The sequence below is a fragment of the Miscanthus floridulus genome, chromosome 7 (assembly GCF_019320115.1).
Source record: "Miscanthus floridulus cultivar M001 chromosome 7, ASM1932011v1, whole genome shotgun sequence".
NCBI lineage: Eukaryota > Viridiplantae > Streptophyta > Magnoliopsida > Poales > Poaceae > Miscanthus > Miscanthus floridulus.
Genome location: NC_089586.1, coordinates 20,933,065 through 20,952,412, shown reverse-complemented (window position 1 = coordinate 20,952,412; position 19,348 = coordinate 20,933,065). Strand labels below are relative to the sequence as shown.

Sequence of the window (19,348 nt, the reverse complement as noted above, 5' to 3'; positions counted from 1 at the left end):
CTTGGCTACAAACCAAATAACTGGCGTAGGCTTCGATCTTTTGGTCAAAATGGTGGCAAATTTCAAATTTCATGCCCCAAAAGCTAGGTTGTGTTTAGTTCGCGAAATTTAGAAATTTAGCTACTGTAGCACTTTCGTTTTTATTTGGCAATTAGTGTTCAATCATGGACTAATTAGGCTCAAAACGTTCATCTCGCGATTTTCAACCAAATTGTATAATCAATTTTTTTTTTTTTGTCTATATTTAATGCTCTATGCATGTATTGTAAGATTCGATATGATGGCCACTGTATTACTTTTTGGAAAAGTTTTTAGATCTAAACACAGCCCTATTGGCTAGTAGTATCAATGCCATGTACGGATGTACCACACTCCTGCTATTTTTTTTTTGGCTGTTCTGGTTCGAAAGACGATTAGACGAAGTCCTGATGAAAATTCGCTTCCGCTAGTTTTTTTTTTTTTTTTAGGGAAATTCGCTTCCGCTAGCTGCCGAGGCCAGGCGAGACGAGCCCCCACTCTTACGTCGGCCCAGGATATTCTATCAGACAAGCTCAGCCCAAAATTAACCCAATTGTAGCCCAAAGCAAAACCCTAGAAGTAAGCAACGTCGATGGCCCATTAAACCCAACGGTCCCAGATCCCCCACACCTCCATCCGACGGCGGTCACGCCACGTGCTCACCTCATAAGAAAGATAAGGGTTTCCTCCCACCACTCCTTCCCCTCCAACCCCAACTACCGGCGGCGTCCAGCGGCGAGCGGCGGCGATGACGACGAGCCTGAAGAAGAACCGGAAGAAGCGCGGGCACGTGTCGGCGGGGCACGGCCGCATCGGCAAGCACCGGAAGCACCCGGGAGGTCGCGGTAACGCCGGAGGCATGCACCACCACCGCATCCTCTTCGACAAGTACCACCCGGGCTACTTCGGCAAGGTGGGCATGCGCTACTTCCACAAGCTCCGCAACAAGTTCTACTGCCCTTCGGTCAACGTCGAGCGGCTCTGGTCGATGGTGCCCGCCGACAAGGCCACGGAGGCGGCCGGCGGGGACAAGGCCCCGCTCGTGGACGTGACGCAGTTCGGCTACTTCAAGGTGCTCGGCAAGGGGATGCTGCCGCCCAAGCCCATCGTCGTCAAGGCCAAGCTCATCTCCAAGGTCGCCGAGAAGAAGATCAAGGCTGCTGGAGGCGCCGTCCTGCTCACCGCATAGGTCTTTTTGCATCTTGTTTAACCTATCTGTGCTAAGAATTTTTCGTGGATCATCCGATCATGTGTTGTGAGACAGTGTCTTGTGATTTATATGAGACCCCGGTTTTGTGCACTTGGTAACGAATGCGAGTTCAATTCCTTCAAATATTTCCGATACGGCCCTTGTAGTTGATACTGATATATCTGGATTATATCATACATGCATTTCTTATGGGTAGATGTTTGGTATTTCTCTGATACGGCTAATTGTGTGGGATTGATGCAACAATGTAGGACTGTGATTCAAAGAACAAAGTCTTGACTCCTATTCTAGTAGCCTTCACAGGAGATTCTTTCTATCAGTGCATGGTGTCTTGCATTGTATGGTAGGGGTGGCATGGCAATTGGCTATGTTTCCCATAGGTTGTTTGATAGTTTATGGTGGTGAATTGACTATGTTTCCCATAGGTTGTTTGATAAAAGATGCCGCTTAGTTTATGATGGTGAATTTGATTCTGCTGTGGTCATGCGTGAGGCACATTCACTATGACGTGTCATTAGTGTTCTGCTTTGTGGTAGACTCTGGGTTGCTAATGTTATGATCTTGACCAGATTTGTAATGATCATGGTGCAAAGTATTTTTTAGGTAGAAGAACCTTAAGCTTAGACAGTCTGCTCTGAAAAAAAAGGGGCTTACCTAGTGCAGAAAGCTCTCGCTCGGGGTGTGGGGAAGGGTGTCAGTGGCAAGCCTTACCCTCGCCTGGGCAATGCGAGGAGACCGCGACTCGAACCCGGTACCTTCCGGTCACAGGCGTAATCACAGGCGTAAGACTCTACCGCTTGCACCAGGCCCGACAATTGCTTGAGACAGTCTGCTCTGGAAGCGTTCTTTTTTTTTGTTTTTGTTTTGGCCGTGTGGTGAGATTTGTGACTATTCTGCCTTTTATATATGCTGTGCTCTTAGGAAAACCAATTGCTGGGAATTGTGAATCCATAGTTCTTCAACTTTGCAAGGGACGAGATTTTGAGCTGCTGTCAGCAAGCGCTTGTTGATATTTGTTATCTTTTTGTGTGAATGTACGAAACTTCTGTTGGTTCGGAAAACGGTTCTCGGCTCTGCTACATGAGAATCGTTCCACTGTTTGCATGATGGTGCTTCGTTGCTTTGCGTGTTCGGTCTCAATTTCTCATTCGTGCTTGTTCTGAACAGCTTGCTCGAAAACCTCGTTCAACAAGATGGAATCGTTTGCAGGCAAATGCTCAAAATACAGAAATATGCTTTAGGGTCTGCTATCAAACAGACCCTAAACACGAACTAGCTCCAACGAACCAGCATCAGCGTGAAAATGTTTTTAGAGGAAACAACAGTGTGCAAACTTGATTAATTGATCATTGCTCTAGCTATCAACCCAGGTTCGAAAGCTGGCACCTTCTTATTTCAAAGACATAGGGGAGTCTTCTCCTATGGTTCAGTTTTTTTTTTAATCATTGCTCTAGCTAGGAGCAATAATAGGTGACAAGACTAAGGACAAAAACTAAGTGTTGATAAGAAATAGATAAATAGATGAAATTGGAGTGTCCTGGGGGCTTCATGGTCTCCAACAAGTATAGTAGTATTTCTTATGGTGAAATTAAACCACACATGTAATGGGGAGGAGATTTAGGAGACCAGGTATACTCTTCACAATATGATATACTTATTGTAAGGAAAAATTGCACGGAGGGGGTGTTCTGCTCTTATTTGATGTTTGCAGGAAGGTTTCAATACAGAAGGCTTAACAAAGTCAAAGTCCTAGGTAACTAAACACTAATGGTCCTCCCTGTGTTCATTCTAATTAAGGGCTGGGCCTACTGGCCTAGGCACGTGCAAGACGTGCGACCAAACAGGGCCCCTAATTTTCAGCACTTTAGTCCATTAGGCCTACTAATCTACAGTATATCCTAAAACTTCTTCATTCTTAATTATTTTTCTCCATTCAGTTTTCTTTCTCTTCTAGCTAGACCAACAATATTTATGATACTAAACATTGACGAGGGAGTAACAACTAACTAGTACCGCAGTATAAATCTGGTTATTTGTGTGTCCTGGGGAGGCTTATGTACATTATTACACGGGAACAAATTCATAGATATATCTAGACAGGTAAATTCGTGTTACAAGTACCTACATGTGTAATAAAACTAATAAATAGGGACTCCCAACTTAGCAGAGGTAAGGTGAATCGTGCTATGATTAGGCTACTCTAAAAATGAAGCAGTGTATCAACATCATAACCAGGAATAACGAAGCAGATTAGCAGATCAGTTCATAGATGTAATATAATGCAGCTGAAACAATCTCTATGCCATAGATTTACGGATTTACCTGTCCCGGAAGATGATAAACACAGAGGCTCCTATGGCTGTAGGCATCGCCAACAGCAGCAGTGTCAAGTGCATCGTGGGCTTAGTAGTGGTCCCGGTGGTGTGGTACACAAATTCGGACGCAAGCGCCACGGTTAAGATCCAAACGCATATCGTTTCTCCTCCTCGATTTTGGTGGCGCTGCGCCGCTGCTAGGAGCTTCTTCACGCTGAAGAAGAGGCCGACCATGGTGCAAGATGCGGAAACAATGAAAAAGACGGTATCAGTGTCTCCCCAGGAGCGGTAGGTCGCCGTGGCGCTGTTGAAGCTTAGGAAAGAAAACCCGACGAGTACGGGCAACCCGTGGCCAGCAGGAGCGGCCCCTGGACGACCCTGGGCTGGACGGCGTCTGCCGAAGTTTGGGAAAATCAGATCTGGACCGCGTCGGCCGCCCACAGCATCCATTGGACGCCCCTGGACTGGAGGCGGACCACGGATGCCGGAGTCGGAGCCCTGCTGACCCGAGCTCTCCTCAAGATGGCCGACGACGGCGGCCATCTTGAGGGCCACATGAGCCGGCGGCGGAAGGACGCCGGCGTTGCGCGCTTGCTGAGTCGGACTGTCGCCAGGGCTGACCGACGGCGACATCATGTTGGAGCTGGGTAGCTAGCTGCCTGAGATCGAGAAATCGAGCTCGAGAGTAGAGAGGACCGGAAGGAGACGATGGCTCGTGCCTGATTTTGACTGATTGCTTCTACTTCGTGATTACGCGCTTTGAACAGCACACAAGCAGAAGGTGGCAAAAGTCACTTTTTTACAATCTTATATTAAACTAACACGAGTGCTGCAGTTAAGGTTACGTAATGTATGCACGCACTTATAATTTGGTCCCTTTCTTTGTAAATCTTAATTAATTTTACGACCACAGCCGATGAATTTTCGCAAAATATTCGACGGACAAACATTCGAATTAAAACGTTCGGCCCGAGCTGGACACGAAATAAGCCCGGCCCAAAATACTCGAACCACAGGCCCAGCAAGGTCCGGCTCATGTGACGTCCCTCGCCGGCAGTGGCCGGCCGCGGACGACGCCACGACGACCAGAACCACTCCACCACCCCTTGCTCACCTCCGCGACCCGGACCAATGGCGACGCCAACGGCCTCATCCAACTTACCCCTCGCTACCGCCTCCGCCTCCGCCTCGACCTCCTTCCCCGACCGCTTCCTCCGCACACCGTGCACGCTCCGGCGCCGCGCTTGGCCCCGCCTGCGGGCGGGCTCTGTCAAGGAGTGGCGCGAGTTCGAGGACGACGCGGGCGCCGTCAAGGAGTGGCGGGAGTTCGAGGACGCCGTCAGGAGGAAGGACCTCCCCCGCGCGCTCCGCTTCCTGCAGTCCGTGGAGCCCGCGGCTGTGGCAGCGCCGGGGACTGCGGCGGTGCAGGTCGCGGTCCCCGTGCCGCCGGGGCGTGACTGGGAGGTGCTCGACGCCTGCATCGACGCCGACGACATGCGCCTCGTCGGCCGGGCATACCAGTTTCTCGTCGACCGCGGGGTCCTCGCTGGCTTCGGCAAGTGCAAGAACATCGGTGAGTTGGGATTTTGGGAACGCAGTTGCGAAATGCCTTTCACGATTTCGACATGGCACCGAATTAATACGTTCAGCTTCTAAGCTGTTTGTGAAATGGGGTTGTAGAACTTGGCATGTGCTGATTTGATTGATATAGTCATTTACTATGACGCCTCGCCATTTGAACTTGTCTTCAAGTTTATCATTTAACTGCCTTTCAGATTGACTGTATATATGTATTCCTTTTTCTACAGTTCTGGAAGGGCCGAGAGAAGTGACACCAACGGTTTTGAAGGAGATGACTGGTTTGGAAGGTGAGGATAGAGACAGTGTCCCTGTCCCCTCTCTTCCACTGTGCTGTGATATTCTACACTAAAAAATTGCAGTGGTTTCCAGTTACTACATAGCAGGAAGTTCAGGCAGCACTTTTTTCTTTTATTAATCTAAAACGTGAAAACTCTACTGCAACATTCTTTAGCAAAACAAGCTGACAGAGCTGTTTCAAAGGAACTTTAGCTCATCTATTGTGATCTATTACCACTATGGCATAAACGTATATATTTTTTAATTTATTAATTTCTTCAGCTGAAAAACTTGCGCCAAAGAAATGGGGTCTTTCTGGAAGTTCTCCGTATGTGCTCGTTGGATTTCTTGGAGGTGTATCCTTTCTACTAACACAAGGGGTTGATCTACGGCCTAAATTGGGTGCTGTATTGGGATTAGCAACAGCCGATGCATTGTTTCTTGGTGGTACTTGTCTCGCTCAAATCTCATGTTTCTGGCCTCCATATAAACGTCGGATCCTTGTACACGAAGCAGGCCATCTTCTTACCGGTATGGATTTACCTTTTCCTACCTTTTTGCTCTCACATTATTCATTGGCTCCCGTTTTATGAGAATAGTTTTCGCTTTAACTTCTCCGGTATGTAATTTGTAATTTATCTGATTTCTGAGATTCTACTTGAGTAATGTTCTTACTTTGCACTTATTTATAGCCTATCTAATGGGCTGCCCGGTACGAGGAGTCATTTTGGATCCATTTGTGGCATTGCGAATGGGCATCCAGGGCCAGGTACAACTATTGTTAGTTTTGATACTGTGGCTATCTATCTGTTGCGCTTGGTTGTCTATTATCCAATGAGGCAGTGTAATTTCTGTCCCTTCAAAACTTCACCACACTTTTTGAGGGCTAGGCCTTAACATGGATTTTTTGCACAAGATCTTTTCTGTTCTGCAAGATTTGTTATCAATGTTCAGACAACTATACATTATCATTGGTATTGTTGTGTATCCAAACTGCTCTCTCTCTCTCTCTCAAAATGTGACGAATGATGTTGTATATTTTTTAGGTTTGATATTATCCTTAAGGTAGTTAAGTTCTCATGAGATTTGAGGTCACATGATCACATCTGTTTTTTTTCTTGGCTCACCGTATTACACTTGTAGTTGATTATTAGATTTTCTGGCTTTGCATTATATACACTTGTAGATGTGTTGCATTCCTTTTTCTTCTGGAGGATCTCAGGCTCAGCTATCGTGCCATTCCCATTTTGGTTTTATCACCTCATGCCCTTTATATATATCCCACATGTTATAGAACTCTCATGGGTGCTTCAGTACCTCTGCAGGCAGGGACTCAGTTCTGGGATGGAAAGATGGAAAAAGAACTAGCCGAGGGTCATCTATCAAGTACTACATTTGACAGGTACATAAACTACTTGTTTATCTGAATGTTGGCAATTGGAATTCTCGGACATCAGTTGACTTTTCGAAATTGGCAGGTACTGCATGATTCTGTTTGCCGGAATTGCTGCTGAAGCACTTGTTTATGGGGAGGCAGAAGGTGGAGAAAATGACGAGAACTTATTCAGGAGTTTGTGCATTCTACTGAACCCACCGCTTTCTGTTGCACAGGTTCATACTATTTTGCTGTTATCTTGTATGTCTTACTTATTTCTGAATAGACCTTTATGATTCATCAGTGTTTCTCCACTGCTTATCAGATGGCAAACCGAGCTCGTTGGTCAGTCATGCAATCTTATAACCTCCTGAAGTGGCACAAGAAAGCTCATAGAGCTGCAGTCAAAGCACTGGAAGACGGGCATAGTCTCAGCATTGTAATCAGAAGGATAGAAGAAGCCATCGCCTCTGACAGAAAATACGACCATTAATCCTTTACATGTGTTCCTGCCAATCAAGCTTCCTTGGCACCTTTCACAAGATGCAGAGAAGGGCTTTCATAATTTGCAGAGTTTTTTTTTTTTTTTGGAAAGGTAAAGCACAAAGGGTTAGTGTCATAGTGTGTATTGGAACAGGAATGACGCTTTTGAAAGGAAGGCGAGCGATCCTGAAGTGAATAGTGGAGACCTGAGCATATGATGGACGGACTAAATCTGCTGATGCATTTGTCGGAGATTCCAAGGAACTCAAAAAGTTAATTGAACTATTGATGAGTATGTAAACAGGTAGGCATAGAGATAAAGGCCCTGTTCGCTTTGCTGAAAAGCCATGGCTGAAAGTACTGTTTGCTGATTTATTGTAAGAGAAAAACATTGTTTGTTCGATGAAATAGTACGGCTCATAAGACAAGCGAACAGGGCCAAACAATGGAGCACATTATACATGTGCCCTCAGTGCACAGGAATGGATGACTATTGACCACCTTCAATGGGCTACTCCTGGCAGACCTGGCTTGCAAGCCTGGAGCCAAACACTTTGGAAGGGGTTTGATGCTCTGGTTGTCTTGGTCATAGAGCAACTCCAAAAGCATGTTTATATCCTTCCTAAATCATATTATGTTGTATAATTTTTTTTCCTGATTTTTATTGGGTTTTATAGGAGTTTAAGAACATAACAACGTAGCATTATATAAAGGTTTTGGAGGAGTTTTGATATTATATATCGTATCTTCAGTTTTTCCCATAGGGGTTTCATATGAGGTACCAAAGATATAGTGAATTACAAATTACACCTCTGTTCTTTAAACGTACTTATGGTTTTTTTTCTTTCCAAATGGGTACCCATATGTCATACCATTTTCTCCTTATTTTTCTCACTGGGTTTAGGAGTTTAAATGGCAAACCTGTACATTTCTCAGATTTTTCCCACAAGCATCTCAAGAAATATTCAATCAAGGAGAAGTGTTGTCAAACGGATGCCTCTTTAAATAGTTGGCAACTAGTATTAGCAACGATCTTAGACAATTAACATGACATCAAAGGGACATGTCCATTGACACATAGGGTGAAAATGATTGACTTGTCCTTTTGGAACAAGACACTCTTTCACCTTACCAACTCACTATGTATGCATTCATACTTTAATAACGTTACATTGGAGAAAAAATGTAAGGTATGTATATCTACGTGGTCTTTTATTTGGCAAGCTAAAATAGTAATTTGGGCACTGAGGATGGTACGTTTGCAAACCCGCTATTGAGAATGCTACGAGACAATTTAGCCCTTTAATTAATTAGACACAAAATTTACTAGATTGGTATTAAAAAAATACATATTAGTGTTATTGCCAGTCAAAGCATTATCTTAATAACAAATAAAATATACCTCGTAAGGATAACAACGTACCCTTTTCTTGCATAAATCTATCGAGTATCAACCTAGATTGTTCTTTTCAAAAAGAATTTAAAAATAGTAAAATACCAGTGTGAACGGATGACAATTGACAAACACCAAAAGCTAGCAACAAATATCTGATAAGATGTCAAGTTGGTGCTGATTTTTTTGGAAGGAACGTCATTACCACAATAATTTAACATTAACATCTCAAACATCTTAATCTTTTCCTATTCTTGAAAAGAGAGGAACGTAAGTACAGAATGATATATCTAACTACTCATAACATTCCATTGTTATAATATCCCATTGTTGAAAATGTGACCTTAAAAGGGACTCTAATTACTCCAGGATCATTGGCACTCCTTCGCAATGCAAGAATCCTTCCCTTTTTCTGGGGAAGCTGTAGACTTTCTCGAGGCAAACAACTGTCAACTACCAAGATATCATGAGGTTCATAATTTAGCATGGCCGACTGTGGCTCTTTCAAGATGAACAGATACCCTTCGTGGCTTCCAGACTTCTTCACTTGGAATTTGATGAAGTCAGCACTAGCACGGATCCCTGTTGCTAGGAAACCAAAATGTAAACTCCCGCCATGAGAAGCAACAATAACAGCTGAAATCTTCCTCGTCTCTTCCTTCACAACATCATCGTATATTATCACCTCCTGCTTAAACCCGGTGCTGCGAGCAACAATCAGGACATGGTCACCAATCAATTCCAAATGAATGTCAACTTCAACAACAGCTTCTATCCCATGCTTGATAAACATGTACTCCATTTCAAATGCACCAAATGGGCCATCAATTCTAGACTTGAGCTTCTTGTCACGAATGATCCTATTCCATCTAAACTCAATGCATGAATCAATAAGAATAAGATCATCAGATTTTTCGTTTTTCTTGGCCTTCAAATTGATTTCAACCAATGCATTGTTCCACACAGACATGCCACGAACGGGTGAAATCAATGGCAACACAGAGGAATCCTGCACACCACAGCAAAATAACAGGGATGAGCATTATATGTTCCTCCAGGTACAGGACAGCATACATACATAGTCAAGAATAAGGAAGAGTATGGTTGTTTCTCATAATCCCTCCCTCACTCCCCCTCTCAGACACACATGCAGTCCTAAATTGCATATAGCAGGTTTTAGTTCGTTAATTGCATGGTGCAGGTTCTAAGATTCATATCAGATTCCATCATAACCCCTCCCTCACTCGGTCACTCCCCCTCTCTCACACATGCAGTTCTAAATTGCACATAGCAGGTTTTAGTTCGTTTATTGCATGGTACACGTTCTAAGATTCATATCAGATTCCATTTTTTCCTTTTGCAAATAAAATCAAGTAGTCTAAACTCTAAAATATATTATAGATTACTCCATTCAGTAATTTGGTTGTTCAAACCTGTCCAGACTCCAGAGTATCATTCTGTTCAGCAGAATTGGTTTTACTAATGCATGTAAAATGAGGCATGAGAAATTTGATGGGCTTTGTTCATTCCTGACCAGAGGACCATTCTTTTTTTTAATCTGAAACTTGTTCATTCATTTATTAGATTAGTGCTGGGAAAAGAATAGATTGTTGAAGCACAATTTTCTGAAACCTCCACCATATCATGTATGTGCGAGATCTAAACTTTACATGAACGTCTTTGGTGATCCGTCAGGTTAACAGTTTTCCAGTAATATTATGAACACACCGAGCAATGGGCAAACTGCGTTTAAAGATATATATTTAACAACGACGACATAACAGGTACCATTCCAGAAAAAACTCCATTTATTGAAATCTTCTCTAAAAAAGGGGGCGTACCTAGTGCAGAGAGCTCCCGCTCTGTGCGGGGTCTAGGGAAGGGTGTCAGTGGCAAGCCTTACCCTCGCTTGTGCAATGCGAGGAGACCGCGACTCGAACCCGGGACCTTCCGGTCACAGGCGGTAAGACTACCGCTTGCACCAGGCCCGCCCTTCTATTGCAATATTCTCTGTTACAGTATATTTTTATGAGCATGAGAACTTTTTCGGATTTATGTCCCCTGAAACAGTTTACATCTACTGGTAGTATTATTCAGTTTAGCCATCAAACACAGTTCAAAACTGATGGGCTATATCTCGACAAGTTGGGATTACATTCCCCCAGCATTTCAGTCTTTTGTTTCTATCGTTTTATAAGCAGATTTGAGGATTTAACCTATAGTTTCAGGCTCCAAAACAAGAATACTATATTATTTTCGTTAAAAAAAAAGAATACTACATTATAGAATCTGTTACTCCGTATCGCTGAAAGCGCCCTTCTTTTTTGGTTGCTGAATTTGATCAGAAAAGGAAAAAATCTAATGTTACATTCGTGTTTTCCTGCTTCTGATCCTGCATGTTTACTGTCCCAGTAGCCCTAGTGCTCCTTGGATCGGTCTATTTCATCTCATTGATACTTCTTTTTAGGATCAAATGAGTCTGGTAAGTATGAACTTTTCATTCAGTATTTTTCTCCTGCTGTGACCCAATTTGCTTGTTAGAAATATTAATTAACGTATTTATGTTTTGTCTAAACCCTGAACAGTTGGTATGGCAGTTTGCTCCTGTTCTGACCCAATTATCTTTTATGTAACTTAGTGAAAGGGCACTATGAGCCTGGCAAGTGGTACAACCAATGAATCAGTGAGCAGTGGCATGGGAAACAAGCAGAGCATTATGAGGAGCAGTCAAAGGTGATGCCGTGGCATCAGGATTCACTATTTTGTTTACGTGATTCTAAATGGAAGGCCTCTAGATACAAATGCAACTCATTTTTTTTTTTGTCCTTTTCGATTTAGAAACATGTGTTTCGTGGGCTGACCCAGTTGACAGTTGGGTTTTTCTTTCAAAAAAGAAAAAAGGTTGATAGTTGTGTGTGTGTGTGTGTTGGGGGGTGGGGGCTCAAACCAGCGTGACACCCTCAGCATCCTTGCCAAAGTCAAGATTGTCCAGGTGGCTTTTGTTCCTACTAAAGGTCAAGAATTGGTTGTGTTGCTGATGGAACAAGCAACAATTGGAGGGTGCCATTGCCTTGCAGTGGATGATAATGGCCACCATACCCTTGAGGGGGGTGGGCAGGGGAGCCTGCTTGCTTGTGTCATTGGTGATTGATTTGTGCTATGTTTGATACAACGCACGTCGATGGTGCAGGAGAAATGGGTACGAACACTGGAAGGAGGCTGAGAAGGACGATGGGACAAAGATGCTCAGGAGGGACATTGCCATCCCATGGTGGTGTTACTGGTGTGCATACAAATTCATAGTACGGTAAGAAAGTGGGATTAGATTCCTGCAAGGTGCAAGTAGGCTAAGAAGTAGCACCAGAAAAAGTTCTAGGAATTTAAGTCATTTCAGTTCTGTAAGTTGGTTGTAGGGAGTCTAATTGTGTATGGCATCGCACAAGCATAGACCTATATTGCAAATTGCCTCCCAAGATTAACTACACATGCCTTAACCACTCCTATCTAGAAATAAAAACGCGTCCCATTTTTTATATGAAAAATTATATATAAACAGCAAAACAGTTCTTATATCCTTAACCGCTCCTATCTAGAAATAAAAGCTCGTCCCATTTCCACAACCATATCCCCCCCCCCCCCCCCCCCCCCCCCCCCCATTGTGACATGATGGAGGCTAAATTCAGATATTGATCAAAATCAAATTCAAATAGAGCATCCAATTGGAAGGTGAAGGTGTAAAAACAATTAAAAGAATACTTAGAGGTATACATGCTAGATTTGCAAAACACTCATGGAAATATGAAATGCGCATTTGAGTACTAACCAAGGTAACAGCTTCTTCTCTCGGGAGATTGAAGATGTAATTCCTCAAATTCACATCATCTCTTACTGCCACAAAACCATAAACTTCCATTGGTCCACCCATTAGAATATCTGTAGCAAATCTCAGACAAAAAACCTGCAGCATAGTTGAAGCTTTGTACTTTTCTCCTGGTTCCGGACCAGCAAAATGCTTGCATCCCCAACTGGCTATTGATGAAAAATGAGTCAGAAACATATATCTTTTATATTAATAATACAGAGCAATGTAACGAGTACCAAATTATACATACTAGGAAATATGCCCGTGCGTTGCAACGGGGAGAAAAAAATATATGTCTCTTGTCATTGAGATGTTATCTTGTATGACACTTATAGGTATTTGATACATAGATGAGATTGATATGGTTATTATTTCTATAAAATCTCAATCAACAATTATAAGTCAAAGGAAATAAGAATCTTACCATGCATGTACTAAAAGATCTAGACGTATATATAATAATAATTATAATATAATAATAATTGCTGCTCTTTGGGGAGTTTGGCATTAAGCTCTCTAATGACGCCGAGGTCTTGCCACGTCACGGACGACCCCGGTCGACGACGACACGGTGGCGCATGGGGCCCACTACGTCGGCGTCGTGTCAGCCAACGCCACAGGCCTAAATTCGGCGCTGTGGGGAGTCACGCCGAGCTATTGGCACAGGCGGCCCAACAACGCTTCGTGGCCCAATAGCTCGGCGTGCGATCAGATGACGCCGAGACGCTAACCTCGGCGTGGCCCGACTCAACGCCGAGGTTCAATCAGAACCCCACCCCACGCATCACGATTCATGAGATCAGAGAAAGCATGTATGCAGCTCGATCGGTTTCATTCCACTAGTGATGGAGACATGGCATGTTCGTCTGCGGGTGCCGGGAGACCATTCAGAGTGGCAGAGACGATGCTACCGGAGGTAGTGCATGCTCGTTGCCTAGCCTGTTGCGGGATTGCGGCAAGCCGAGGTAACGTCTCGGCGCCATAGGTCATGGCGCCGACCATTAAATTTAACTGGTGGCTATCATTTTATATATCCATCTCACGGTAAAACTAGGGTGTATTTTATATATCCATCTCACGGTAAAACTAGGGTGTTAGGTTAAATTTAGAGGTCGGCGCCATGACCTATGACGCCGAGACGTTACCTCGGCTTGCTGCAATCCCGCAACAGGCTAGGCAGCGGGCATGCACTACCTCCGGTAGCATCGTCTCTGCCGCTCTGAATGGTCTCCCGGCACCCGCAGACGAACATGCCATGTCTCCATCACTAGTGGAATGAAACCGATCGAGCTGCATGCATACTTCTCTGATCTCATGAATCGTGATGCGTGGGGTGGGGTTCTGACCGAACCTTGGCGTTGAGTCGGGCCGCGCCGAGGTTAGCGTCTCGGCGTCATCTGATCGCACGCTGAGCTATTGGGCCACGAAGTGTTGTTGGGCCGCCTGGGTCGCGCGCCGGATGGTGGCAATAGCTCGGCGTGACTCCCCATAGCGCCAAATTTAGGCCTGTGGCGTTGGCTGACACGACGCCGACGTAGTGGGCCCCATGCGCCACCGTGTCGCCGTCGACCGGGGTCGTCCATGACGTGGCAAGACCTCGGCGTCATGTCAGTCGACGCCGACCCTCATACCTTGGCGTCATGTTCTAAGACGCCTAAAAATGGTCTATTTTCAGCAAATGTTTTGGCATAGGTCTTTTTGTAAAAAATATTTTCAAAAGGGACCAAAATACAAAAATTTCACGAAAAAATGATAGCCACCAATTCACTACTCACAAGCTCACTTTCAAACCACCAATTCATATATGGTAGCGATAACCAAATTTCTAATGTTGAAATCAGGTACTCACTACTCACAAGCTCACTTTCAAACCACCAATTCAATCAATCTCACAAGCACAACACTGTGTTCACATTAGAAGTAGTCCTCTTGGAACCCTGGGACTTCTAGCTGATTCTACTATACGCACTAAAGGTTGTTGATCATCTATCGTGCTGTGCCCCCTCAACTCATCACTGTGTCAAAAAGAACCCTATTGAGTGACAGTTTACTGGAAGAGGCAATGGTTGATAACTTGTGAATGACGACATAAGTTGGTACAAATTGCAAACTGTAGCATGGTGCTATTGTGTGTATAATCTAAAATTTGGAGTTGAGCACATAAGGTAAGGTTACCAGATCACATGTGCTAAAATCACTTGAATAGTTGTGCTGTCTGAGAATGATGTTTTTACTTATATATGCCATACAGTCTAGTCTTTTAATTTACTGAAGCAAGAATCATACATGTGTATTATTTCTGTTGATCAAAATGATGCTAGCCAATTGCACTGAGTTTTGTCGAACATGTTGTAAATAAGTGATTACGGTGACCGTAACTTAAAGAGATCCACTTCGAAACTTAACTATGCCCTCAGTCTGTGCCTCCAATGGAGGTGCTGAGGAGCAAGTCGGGCCAAACCGCCTACTTTTGACCAAACCGAAACAAAGACCTGATTACACGCTGGATAGCAAAACTGTTTTTGCAACAATCTGATAACGGTGAGGGGATCAGACCGAATAAAGCTGTGTTACGCTCCTATTATGAAATTGAAGCGGAAGTCGGGTGCATACCAAACGCGGCCCTGTTGTGTTCATCCACCTCAATTACCATCGAATCCCAATTCTCCCAGTAAGGCTCCTCCGTTGGCAGTTGCACCGCCCTTCCCTCCGTGATTAGGTTGACAGCCATGAGATCGAGACAACCCTACGGCATAACACAAAAAGGCACGAGAGGGAAGAAATCTCAAGAAAACATCGATTCGAGAAACGAGAGAGAGAAAATCTCAGATCCACATCGATTCGAGCAGATGCGCAAGGAGTCGGATGTTGTTACCAATCGCAGAATTGTGGATGTTGATCGCGCCCTAGCGATCGCGGTGGAAGCGCAGAAGATGCGGTGGAGGAAATCGAAGAGGACGCCGGTTGGACTCGAACTCGACAACCAGCACATTCGAAAGGGGGTCAGTGGTGGGCTGACTGGACTAGACACAGCAAGCCCATGGCCTGTCTCTCAATTTCCTTCCCGTTTTTCTTCCTGTGGTCGCTCGTGGGGTGCGAAAATTCCACGGACGTGAGCCCAACATGGAGCCGGCGACCCCTCCGGCACCCGCCGCCGGAGTCACGGCCACCGTCGACCTCTCCCCAGTGGCTGCGAGCCTCGGCGGGGCGCACCTCCTGCCCTGTGGCATCAGGCAGAACGGCGGCGCCCCCGTATCCGACTACTTCAAGCCTAGGGCCACAGGTCCGTTCCCCCCGACTCAAATCCCTCGTTTCCTTTTTCCCGCTCATTTGGTTGAGGAATGGCCTCCTGACAGGTGTGGCGGTGGAGGGGGTGAAGGTGGAAGAGGCCTTCTTCCGCGGAAGAAAGCTGCAGGGGGCTACCCTAACTCTCCCGGATGGCTACCGAGGTGACATTTTTTAAAAAAAAAGTAAAGGCAGGAGCTCAATTATGAATGAAATAGAGTTTCATGTACAGGCACCCATGGTGCCAAAAAAAAAAACCCGGTCATAGGACCAACTCAAACATCGGCCATAGAGCCAGCCAACACCCAAAAGCCACCGCTCATGCGCTTGTACAAGCCTACAAGATTTGTGAATTTATCATCAGTTTGGGAGCTTTGGAGTGGGAAATGTTATTTTTTTTCTTCTTCTTCTTCATTGATTCATAGCAATGTACATTGATTTATGGTCTGAATGATAGTGAAGCTGTGTAGAATCAGTGTAACTGCAACTAGATGCACCTAAATTCGACATTCTCTCCAAACTGCTTGCGCGCCTTTAAGGTGACTGGAGGAATTGTGTGTGGCGCTGATAAAAACTGGAACTTTATGTGCAAACATTGATCTTCTAGCAGTCCTAAAAAAGGTACCTTCAAATAACGTGTTCTAATAAGAATTAATTGATGATTCAAATGCATGCTAACAAGTATAAAAACTATGAAGTAAGGAAGCCATGTGCAAAAATCCTGAAGTTTCAGTTTGAGTTTGACTGCAGAAGTGATCATTGAATGGTGGTGTGATTCCTTTTTTTATCTGAAATATGGTCATCGGCCTTCTTAGTAAATAAAGGGCAGACTCAGTGCTGGAGGCTCCCACATGAGTGGGGTCTGGGGAAGGGCAAACCCGAGGCAAGCCTTCCCCCCGCAAAATCTACGGAGAGGTTGCTTTGAACCCGTGACCTGGTGACTCAGTGAGACAGCTCTCACCACTGCACCATCGGCCTTCTTAGTACAAATAACAAATGTTAAATTGTCTTGGGATGCTAAGTTTGCATGTACATCTAGAATTCTAGATGTGTGGAGATGATAGGTGGGTATCAGTGGTAACAATCTGCCATTCTGGATCTTCAATAGAAACTGTGAATTCAAGGAAGTCCTGCAGTTTGACCGTGTTTATGATGCTTTTAATATTCTCTGAAGGTTATGTATTGGAGAAGAGGCCTGGACAGAATTCAGATGTTGAAGTTAGCAATTTTGTATCCCGGGCTGAGTTCCAGAACATAACCTACTGGAATCATGATACCACGCCATCAGCAGAGGATTCCCTCCCAAGGTGCTTTCATTGGTTAACTGTTGCTAATGCGGTGAGTATATATCGATCTGTTTCTTGTCCAATTATGTAAATCCATTTTGATCGTCTCTACTTCCTGTGGTTAGCTATATGCAGTGGGTCATAAAAATTATAATCATTGAAGCAGCAGAAATGTCATCACATAGACTGACAGACATGATCTTAATTTTGGCTTTCCTGTTTGTACAGATGCACAAACCAGTGACTGCTGAAGACCTGGCTAACATGTCAGCAATGCAGAATCAGGACAACTAGATCCATTGTATGACGATTATGATTGTAGCTGGGGCACGGTGAAAAAAATCTACTCAGTGCAATTTCGATTTAGTGAACCATCCCGACAAGATATCTTCCTGTAACAAACAGCACATTGTTTGAACACATCCACTAGGTAATGTTTAGGCTTTAGGGTAAAGATGCTTCAGTAGCATCTGAGAATGCTTGGGTAATTTAGGTTGGGACCTGTATCAGTTATCTCTAATGTTGTGACAGAGTGCCAGTGTTGCCTTTGTGACATTGTGTCTATCTTGCCTTAATGTGATTGCAGAAAAAAAAATCAAAGAATCATAATTCTTTTTAAAAACATTGAAGAATCAGATTTGTTGCGGGCAATAATGTCAAATAAGCATGCGCCGATGCATTTCACCGTAGTTTTAATCAACTCTATCACGGCCTGAGTAGCACTGACACATTGGAATTACAATGGAAGCGCCTCTACCACTGACAGATTGAGTCTTATTAGAAAACCTCAGCTTGGTAGTTAGATCGTACAATGGTCTGTTGGGCCTTGTGGGATTCATCAGACTCATCAGAGAATCAATCGGCGGGCTAATTTTCCCATAGGAATACCGAATCTTACACGCATGATGCGCAATTAATCATCATGCATGGTATAGGGCAAGGCTAATTGCAAAACAGTGGACGTTCAGGGTCTAACCCAGAGTGCTAGAATAACAGGAGATACATATTTGAATGGGGCTGCTCAGTATGAGTACAAGGCTCTAGCAAGAACTAGGAGAAAGAAGAAACAAAAACAAACCTCTCAACACTCTACTATGGACCCCCTGTTTCTAACCAAAAGAGTGGCAACTGAAATTGCACATCGTCACTCATTCTTTCCATTGCAAGCAACCATAGAACCCAGGCCCAGCCTTTGCCATCAGCTCATGACCAGCATCTTTGCCCATCTCAACCATGTCGTCAAAAGAGTACGGTCCAGTTCTTGTTGTCTCATATACTGTATAAGCAGAATCACAGTGTTGTCAAATTGTCATTAATGATGAAATGCAATAGTTTTCTTTCAGTTCTTTTAATAGATATCGAACATACCTTTAGATCCATATGGTGTAGCCAATAGACCTCGGAATGAGCAACTCCCATCCTTATCACGATGAACCTTACCATGGAGCTCAACACTCTTCGTCGAGCTCATGCCAAAGATCAAGAGGAGCTGGCGGAAATGCGAAGGTACATCACCATGAACACCGAGTTGCGGAATGAAGCCTGGACACGAGAGGATGCGGCCAACGAACGCATCCATGAGTTGGAGTTCTACGTAGAAGACCTGGAGATGGACAATGCCATTCTTCATGAGAATGTCCACATGATGTACGCTCAACTTCATCCTCCTTATGGGGATGGTGAAGTTACAGATGAAGAAATGATTGTAGATCCAAGAGAAGTCCATGATGAAGAAGAGGAGGATCCTGAGAAATTAGTGTACTTCTCAGATGAAGATGAGGTTTCGTCCGGTATGGACACGGACGCCGATGACTGAGAGCTTGGAGTAGTAATAGTTCCTTTACTGCTTTTCTAGTAAACCAGGGTTGTCTTGTGGGATACAAGACATGTAATATAAATAAGTAACCCTTTGTAGCGTGAAACCTTTTAACCGCTTTCAATAAATCATAATGTAAATAAACGTGTCTCTCTAACAGATGCCTCGTCCTATCACCCGAGCTGGCGCAAGTACCTCGCATGACAATGATGATATCCCAAATCCTCCACCAATGCCTCCGACTATGGCAGATGCCATAGCCGCACTCGTCAATGCAATGGCAGAGAATGCTAGGTTGTTAAGGGAATTGGCTCAGAACCAACAGGCACCACACTCTAATCGTGGCCGCCGTAATAATGGAAATGATGAGTCAACCTATATTGATTTTACTGACACACGTCCGCCTGTGTTCTCTAAGGCAGAAGAGCCTTTAGAAACTGACGATTGG

General features: G+C 44.3%; 4 protein-coding genes across 5 annotated transcripts; 3 read left to right on the top strand and 1 right to left on the bottom strand.

Annotated features, from left to right (window-relative positions):
* Positions 1–703: 703 nt before the first annotated feature.
* LOC136462773 (large ribosomal subunit protein uL15y-like) lies at positions 704–1,423 on the top strand. Its single transcript, XM_066461823.1, has one exon. It carries the CDS (start codon positions 767–769, stop codon positions 1,205–1,207), a length of 441 nt encoding a protein of 146 aa, XP_066317920.1. The 5' UTR covers positions 704–766; the 3' UTR covers positions 1,208–1,423.
* A 3,172-nt stretch (positions 1,424–4,595) lies between these two features.
* On the top strand, positions 4,596–7,994 carry LOC136462772 (uncharacterized). The gene is made up of 7 exons (XM_066461822.1): positions 4,596–5,116; positions 5,352–5,411; positions 5,683–5,931; positions 6,093–6,169; positions 6,726–6,802; positions 6,879–7,011; positions 7,101–7,994. The coding sequence occupies exons 1-7, from the start codon at positions 4,675–4,677 to the stop codon at positions 7,266–7,268; spliced, it is 1,206 nt and encodes a 401-aa protein (XP_066317919.1). The 5' UTR covers positions 4,596–4,674; the 3' UTR covers positions 7,269–7,994.
* Positions 7,995–8,886: 892 nt separating this feature from the next.
* On the bottom strand, positions 8,887–15,626 carry LOC136462770 (uncharacterized). Of its 2 annotated transcripts, none has more exons than XM_066461819.1 (4): positions 15,389–15,626; positions 15,127–15,259; positions 12,475–12,680; positions 8,887–9,660 (listed from the first exon to the last, which is right to left on the bottom strand). In XM_066461819.1, the coding sequence occupies exons 1-4, from the start codon at positions 15,503–15,505 to the stop codon at positions 8,950–8,952; spliced, it is 1,167 nt and encodes a 388-aa protein (XP_066317916.1). In that variant the 5' UTR covers positions 15,506–15,626; the 3' UTR covers positions 8,887–8,949. The 2 variants fall into 2 exon arrangements, with proteins under 2 accessions (XP_066317916.1, XP_066317917.1); XM_066461820.1 differs by having other exon boundaries at positions 15,127–15,263; positions 15,390–15,494.
* On the top strand, positions 15,535–17,639 carry LOC136462771 (uncharacterized). Its single transcript, XM_066461821.1, has 4 exons — positions 15,535–15,796; positions 15,870–15,962; positions 16,973–17,136; positions 17,313–17,639. Exons 1-4 carry the CDS (start codon positions 15,637–15,639, stop codon positions 17,376–17,378), a joined length of 483 nt encoding a protein of 160 aa, XP_066317918.1. The 5' UTR covers positions 15,535–15,636; the 3' UTR covers positions 17,379–17,639.
* The last annotated feature ends 1,709 nt before the right edge of the window (positions 17,640–19,348 follow it).

Excerpts from the sequence above, each read along its gene's own strand:
- LOC136462770 (XM_066461819.1), bottom strand. The coding sequence starts at position 15,505 with ATGTGCTGGTTGTCGAGTTCGAGTCCAACCGGCGTCCTCTTCGATTTC. Across the intron at positions 12,681-15,126 it reads ACACAACAGGGCCGCGTTTG|CCAGTTGGGGATGCAAGCAT; the intron begins GTATGCACCCGA and ends TTTCATCAATAG. Across the intron at positions 9,661-12,474 it reads GAGAAGAAGCTGTTACCTTG|GATTCCTCTGTGTTGCCATT; the intron begins GTTAGTACTCAA and ends TGTGGTGTGCAG.
- LOC136462772 (XM_066461822.1), top strand. The coding sequence starts at position 4,675 with ATGGCGACGCCAACGGCCTCATCCAACTTACCCCTCGCTACCGCCTCC. Across the intron at positions 5,932-6,092 it reads AGCAGGCCATCTTCTTACCG|CCTATCTAATGGGCTGCCCG; the intron begins GTATGGATTTAC and ends ACTTATTTATAG. Across the intron at positions 6,170-6,725 it reads GAATGGGCATCCAGGGCCAG|GCAGGGACTCAGTTCTGGGA; the intron begins GTACAACTATTG and ends GTACCTCTGCAG.
- LOC136462771 (XM_066461821.1), top strand. The coding sequence starts at position 15,637 with ATGGAGCCGGCGACCCCTCCGGCACCCGCCGCCGGAGTCACGGCCACC. Across the intron at positions 15,797-15,869 it reads CTTCAAGCCTAGGGCCACAG|GTGTGGCGGTGGAGGGGGTG; the intron begins GTCCGTTCCCCC and ends GCCTCCTGACAG. Across the intron at positions 15,963-16,972 it reads TCTCCCGGATGGCTACCGAG|GTTATGTATTGGAGAAGAGG; the intron begins GTGACATTTTTT and ends TATTCTCTGAAG.
- LOC136462773 (XM_066461823.1), top strand. The coding sequence starts at position 767 with ATGACGACGAGCCTGAAGAAGAACCGGAAGAAGCGCGGGCACGTGTCG.